This window comes from Sinocyclocheilus anshuiensis, unplaced genomic scaffold, assembly GCF_001515605.1.
Source record: "Sinocyclocheilus anshuiensis isolate Anshui unplaced genomic scaffold, SAMN03320099.WGS_v1.1 scaffold952, whole genome shotgun sequence".
Classification (NCBI taxonomy): Eukaryota; Metazoa; Chordata; class Actinopteri; order Cypriniformes; family Cyprinidae; genus Sinocyclocheilus; species Sinocyclocheilus anshuiensis.
The window spans coordinates 275911-283249 of record NW_015552656.1 but is presented as its reverse complement, the minus strand read 5'-3'; the positions used below and the strand labels follow the sequence as shown (position 1 = coordinate 283249).

Sequence of the window (7339 nt, the reverse complement as noted above, 5' to 3'; positions counted from 1 at the left end):
CTTAAAGGAACACTCCACTATTTTTGAAAATAGGCTCATTTGAGTAGGGCCCTTGAGTTAAACAGTTGAGTTTTACCGTTTTCGAATCCATTCAGCCGATCTCCGGGTCTGGCGGCAGCACTTTTAGCTGTAGCTTAGCATAGATCATTGAATCTGATTAGACCGTTAGCATCTCGCTCAAAAATGACCAAAGGGTTTTGATATTTTTCCTATTTAAAACTTGACTCTTCTGTATTTACATCGTATACTAAGACCGACGGGAAAAGAAAAGTTGCGATTTTCTTGCGCAATGTTGCAAAGTTGCAATGATATTACGCAGCGCCTGAAAATAGGCTAACTTCTGCCAACATAACCAACGTGACCACCTGCTTGCACAGGGAGCGTGCTGGGGACTATTTAATATCATAATTGCGTAATATCATTGCGCCTGCTGCACCCATGGTATGGCAGCAAAGTGCCTTGATTATTACGCCGGAATGAGAGTATAGTTCCTAGACACATCGGCCTAGAAAATTGCAACTTTTCATTTTCCGTCGGTCTTAGTACACGATGTAACTACAGAAAAGTCAAGTTTTAAATAGGAAAAATATCAAGACTCTTTGGTCATTTTTGAGCGAGATGCTAACAGTCTAATCAGATTCAATGATCTATGCTAAGCTACAACTAAAAGTGCTACCGCCAGACCCGGAGATCGGCTGAATGGATTCGAAAACGGTAAAACTCAACTGTTTAACTCTAGGGGAGTTGGAAAATGAGCCTATTTTCAAAAATAGTGGAGTGTTCCTTTAAGGTCTTATGAAGCGAAGCCGTCGGTCTGTGCAAGAAACTGAGCAGTATTTACAACATTATTATTATTACCTGTAAATGATAGGCTCAGTCAAACGGTCCAGAGTGATGGCCAGTTCGCAAACAAATAATTGTTTTGAACCGTTTTTTCTTTAGTGAACTAGTTGAATCAGTTCACCAAATCGGGCTGAACCATCTGAAACAGTTCTCGGCAAAAGCAGCACAGATCTACAAGTTATTCAATCAAAACTCACTTATGGACGTCCGACAGACACTCTGACTCTAAATGAACCAATATACAGTTGTATATGATCCAGTACTTTAAAATGAACTGTCTGAAAGAACTAGTTCGCGGAAAAGAATCATATTTCCCCCGTTTGTCTGAGGCTCTGGATTACAGGTAATAATGTTATAAATAATGTTCAGTTTCTTGCACAAACCAATGGTTTCGCTTCATAAGACCTCAATATATCATCAGGATCAAAGGGTATTCATTTTGTCTTACCTGTATATGCTTTTTTTGACTCAAGTGCAGGTAGCCATTGACTTGCATTTTACGAATCACCATGAAACACGGTTTCAGCTAAAAATCTTCTTTACTATTCTGCTGAAGAAAAAAAGTCACCTACATCTTGGATGGGTAAGTAAATTAACAGCAAATTTTCATTTTTGGCTGAGCTTTCCCTTTAAAGTGAACATCAAATCAAAACTGACTATATGTAATTCATGAATAAGCTATTTTACTTCTTTATCCTCATCCCTTCTCTAGTGTCTCCAGGTTTGCAATCAATAAAATTGCCTAAAAGCACTGATTTAGAGCTGGACCTGTGCTAGAAATCTGAGCCCTATCCCTGGTACTCTTATCTGGACGGAAAAGTTTGTGGTACCACAGCGTTGTTGTTGACGATCTCATTACTAGTCTAAATGGATTTCTGAGTGCTCTCAGTCTGTTCTTGGAAAGGAGCTACAGAAGAATGGAGTGTGTTTGAGAACAGGAGGACACGATCTGCCCTCAAGCATGAGAAATGGATTGAGTCAGTTCACGCTCGGCTTCACTCATCTATCTTGACCGTTTCTCAACCATATCCCTCCATCTCTTCAATTCACCCGTTTCCACTTCTCCAATGCTTCTGTGCATTTTTTCCTTCACAGGAAGCATCTAGCCTCTAAAAACCAATATGTCAGAGTGCTGCCAACAAGTATATGGCTCTGACTTCACCCACCATATTTGACTGAAATTGAGATTTGAAATCAATGAATTTTTGCCAAACTGAATGGTGCCCGTCTCTCACTTTAGCTCAATTACACAAACTTCTCTCAGAAACTGATTAGAATTTGAGTCATTTGTTTGAGTAATGGAGAGAGTCATGTGTGTGCAGATGATCGGGGCACTGAAGCAGCTCTGCTACCTGGACGTGTCCAAAAACAATTTGGAGATGGTTGATGAGCAGATATCTGGCTGTGAAAACCTGCAGGATCTACTGCTGTCCAACAACGCTTTGACACAGCTGCCAGGGTCTATAGGTAAAATACACACCAAAATGCATAGATGAGCTTAACGATTAGTATTCGTTAAAAGCGATCAGATGTCTTCTGGTTTGTCCTGCATGTTCTCCTAACAGCCTCAACTCTAATCTACTTTGTAACAAATCAACAGGTTAGATGTGTAAAACGAATAGGAGGATTATGGGTAGAGCAGTAATACAATCTCATTACCTAATGAATGACCCAGTCGGACAGCCACTAATGAGCAGGCGTGTTGAAGTGGCCAAGTCACACCGCCCTTGAGGCTCGCTGTGAAATAATACCTCCCAGCTCAACACTTAATGAAATCCAGTTTAGAGCTCAGAGAAAGGGCCACAGAGGTGCTCGACACGAGTTTTTGCCTTTCATTGCAAAAGCTTTCCATGAATCCAATGCACTTTGGTGTCTTATGATATTTTTCAAGCTTTTTGAGTTCGATTTAGCTATTATCTACCACAGACCAAACTTTGCATGAGAAGTAGCTAGTTTTAAATACCAAGCATCTGTAAGCTGACCACCATCTTTAAAGGAATTGTTTACCCAAAAATGAAAATGTACTCACTCTGAAACACAAAAGAAGATATTTTGAAGGATTTTGAAGAACCAAACATTTATTGGTCCCGATTGACTTCCATAGTAGGGAAAGAAATACGGTAGAAATCAATGGGGGACCATCAACTGTTTGACTGCCAGCATTTTTCAAAATATCCTCTTTTATGTTCAACATAAGAAAGAAACGACATGAGGGTGACTAAATGATAACAAAATCTTAAATTTTGGGTGAACTGTTCCTTTAATATGGTGAATCTGACCTGCTTCACCTTTGGTTTTGACAGTCTTGACTGTATTGAATAATTAACATCATTAAACCTCATAATTTTGATATTGTATGTATAATTGTGTAAATTTCATCATGGCCAAAACTGTTTTTAATGAATTGTTATTCAACTAATTTTAATTACCAAAAACATAACATTTAGCTGTCTCTTATAATTTTGTATTCAACCCTGTTACTGCATATTTTCACCAAAATAGATAAATAAATAAATTTAAATATGTAAACAAATAAATCATGGCACCCAAGAAGTAACATCTCTCTGAACTTTTCTACAGTATTGCCAGAAATAATCTCATTCATTGCAGTGCTGACTGCGTTTGTTAAGCTCAACATTTTAACCCTGTAATTTAAAGAAAAATTGATCTTCATATTCATATAACTTAAAATATTTCTTTAATTTATGGGAGTCAGTCTACCTCTGACTTCAAACCAACATTTGGTTATGAATTATTTCAAATTTTCAACCCTGTTACCCATACTAATGTGGTTTTTAAATTAAATTAAATTAAATTAAATAAAATGAATTAAAATTATATAAATAAATAATGATACAGCAAGGTTATCTGTTCAGTAATATTTATTTAATGTGTATGGCTAGAAAATGGCACAGTCATACCAGTAAAGGTTTTAAACCTAATAAAAGATCCAAAATTTTGGTAACAGGGTTGCAAAATTCATTTGAAATAGAAACTAATACAGTTCTTACAATACTTGGACTCCTAAGCTTGACAGTCAATATTTTTTGACAGTTAAGCGTCCCTTTTAACTGACCATATATTGAGAGAGGAAAAGTTTAAGGGAACTTTTGCACCCTATCTGTGGAAAGTGCTGAATATGCCAGTGTTTCGTCTGTGAATCAATTTCTAATAAATTCTTCAAGATGTGCGAGATTGATGGTCTCATTTTCTAGATTGAAGTGTATAAATTGCCAATTGCAATACAAACTCTCTCTATCTCTCTCTATCTCTCTCTCTCTCTCTCTGTCTCTCTGTCTGTCTGTCTCTCTCTCTCTCTCTCTCTCTGTCTCAATTTCAATTCAATTCAATTAAGCTTTATTAGCATGACTGTGTAACACAATGTTGCCAAAGCATTAACATATATATAACAACAACATAAATAACAACATAAATAATAATAAATAAAATCCATCTAAATAAATGAAAAGGTAAAGTAAGTCAGTATCGAGTTAATCATGTTTAACATCTTACATTGTGAATGGTTAATACATATTTTGCAGCTAGTGCAGCTGTGTTGTCATCTTCAAGTAAAAAGGGCATTTTCTCAGTATCACTAAGTTCAGTAAATGATGGGATCAGGGCTTCAAATCTGGGGAGAAATGTTCCCCTCACATCTCTCTGTCTCTCTGTCTCTCTGTCTCTCTCTCTCTCTCTGTCTCTCTCTCTCTCTCTCTCTCTCTCTCTCTCTCTCTCTCTCTTCTCCCACAGGCTCTCTGAAAAGACTGACCACTCTGAAGGTGGATGATAACCAGCTCATGTACCTACCTGACACGATAGGAGGGTAAGTGAGCACCATTTTAAACAGCAACCGAACTGCGCTTAAACCGTGACCCAGTTCTCTTTAACCCATGAGTATGTTCACACTAAATTTGCATACTTTTTCATGTTTTCTGTGCTGATTGTGGTGGAAAATATGCAGAAATTATTTAAATATTGTAAAATATGTCAAAGTGAACTGCAAGCGGTACATGAGAGCTGAAAGCATAGTCAACTAGGACAAATTACCTCTCAAAACTCATGATGCATGTCAAGGAATCCCTGAGAAATAATTCTCTTGCTAATGTAATATGTTAAATAGTCAAGGAAATAATACAGTAGCTTTAAATGAGAACCAGAGCAAAAATTAGTTTGAGAGTGAACGCTGTGAATGAGCAGACCCATAAGCTACTTCATAATACAGACAGAAGGCTTTGTAATGGGTCTGTGAATGAGGGAAGTGCACATCCATATGGGCTCACCGAGAGGGATTGCTTTGCTTTGTGTGTGTGTGTGTGTGTGTGTGTGTGAGAGAGAGAAAGAAAGAAACAGACTGTGTTATCCATCAAAAAAGAAGCCAACCTTTGTACCTCATTCTCGCCACCTCTTACTTTGAGCTTGTTTCCAAACATGCCGGTTATCCCTCATGTCAGATTAGGTTTCCTAGTCCGGGGTTAAGAAAATATGCCAAGAGGGATTATGGATATGTGATTGCGAGGATTCTGTTTTAATCCTAGCCTGGATTGTAACGCACACTGATTAAGCATGATTAATTTTTCATTAGTACCAATGTCTTTTCCCACTGTATAATGACTGTATAATGAGTAAATATATATCTAATTTTTTTTGTGTTTTGGAAGCAGGCCTCCCCATTTTTTGGTGAGCCAAACTTTTGTCCATGTTTTTTTGTGGTCATTTCTTGTTTTTTTGTTTTTGTTTTTTTTGTTAATTTGTTTTGTGTTGTTTTTTTGTTTCATGTTTTTGTTTTTTAGTTTTTTTTTTTTGTTTTTTTTTTAATTCTTGTTTTTGTTTATTCTCGCCACCTCTTACTTTGAGCTTGTTTCCAAACATGCCGGTTATCCCTCATGTCAGATTAGGTTTCCTAGTCCGGGGTTAAGAAAATATGCCAAGAGGGATTATGGATATGTGATTGCGAGGATTCTGTTTTAATCCTAGCCTGGATTGTAACGCACACTGATTAAGCATGATTAATTTTTCATTAGTACCAATGTCTTTTCCCACTGTATAATGACTGTATAATGAGTAAATATATATCTAATTTTTTTTGTGTTTTGGAAGCAGGCCTCCCCATTTTTTGGTGAGCCAAACTTTTGTCCATGTTTTTTTGTGGTCATTTCTTGTTTTTTTGTTTTTGTTTTTTTTGTTAATTTGTTTTGTGTTGTTTTTTTGTTTCATGTTTTTGTTTTTTAGTTTTTTTTTTTTTGTTTTTTTTTTAATTCTTGTTTTTGTTTGTTTTTTGTTTGTTTAGTATTCTGTTTGTTTCATGTTTCATGTTTTTTGTTCTTTTTTTTGTTTGTGTTTTTGCTTATTTCATGTTTTTGTTTTTGTTCTTTTTGTTTTTTGTTATAAATTATAAAAGTTTTATGTTATAAGTTATAAAAGACATTTGATTTTACATGAGCTTTTTGTATAATTTAGATTCTGAAACTGGCATTAAATTCATTTTAGATAAGTGAAGAAACCACAATAATTACTAATCTCTGAAATATGACGCATAACATGATTGATTAACGTCATTAAGTCATAATCAGTTGGATGTAAATGTTATTTTCAGTGTGTTTTCAGTTTAGCAGTGATCAGTGTCTCTTGCTCTGCATCGTCTCCTGATCTCTCTCACATTTCTTTTATGCCATGTTTTGGCATTAAAAAAAAGTGTTTACTCTGTCAACAATTTATATTGGGGATAAAAAAAAAATTTTGGTGTAGGACAGAAAAAGCACTAGTGAACACAGACAGCTGGTTTAATTGCCTTCACAATTAGGGGTGCTCCGATCAGGGTATTTGAGGCCGATCACAGAAAGCAGTATCTGCCGATACCGATCACCGATACCGATCTTTTTAAAGCCTTCTTTTTATCATTTATAACTATTTATAGTGATATTCCAATCAGGATTTTTAGACATTTATTCAGGGCCTGAATTTCATTTTTGAAAATGGGGTGAATTCCCCTCTTAGGTGACTCTTGTGAGAGGAGAAGCAGCTTTCATACAGGAGTCCGCTACTGATCCGTGGCTGTTTACCACAAACACAACATTTATCCATTATTTTGATTTCAAATCCAAACATTGTCACTGAAAATGCTTTTTCAGCATTGCAATTCTTTTTTTACACAGTACAGTAATACAATCTTTCACAAACATTTTTAAACACAATAAATATAAGCAACACATTATTCAATGCTTTTTACTTTTGCATTTACTTCTAGATTTATATATTAAGTTGCTCAAGCAAGTGGCAAAACATTTAAACTACTTTTCTTATGTTATCACAAACTTACCATTGACAGAAATAGTCAACTCTACTGTACTGCCTTTCCTTTTGCATTGAAATCTTTATTACAAGCAGTCCTGCGGTTCATAAAGAACTTTGTTTTCCTACCTCCACGAGTGCCATCTATTATTGCCTTCTTTATCTAAAAGTGCTCTTTTCCTTTAAACCTAGCGTGTTGACTGTGAAA

The 7339-nt window shown here is 35.9% G+C and overlaps 1 protein-coding gene across 2 annotated transcripts in view; it reads left to right on the top strand.

The window, feature by feature from the left end:
- LOC107667260 (protein LAP2-like) overlaps nucleotides 1–7339 on the top strand; it is a 100088-nt gene that overhangs the window by 65768 nt on the left and 26981 nt on the right. For both annotated transcript variants that reach the window (XM_016458886.1, XM_016458885.1), the window contains exons 9-10: nucleotides 2166–2310; nucleotides 4594–4666. In XM_016458886.1, the coding sequence (XP_016314372.1) occupies nucleotides 2166–2310; nucleotides 4594–4666 (218 nt within the window). The remainder of the gene's footprint in view (nucleotides 1–2165; nucleotides 2311–4593; nucleotides 4667–7339) is intronic.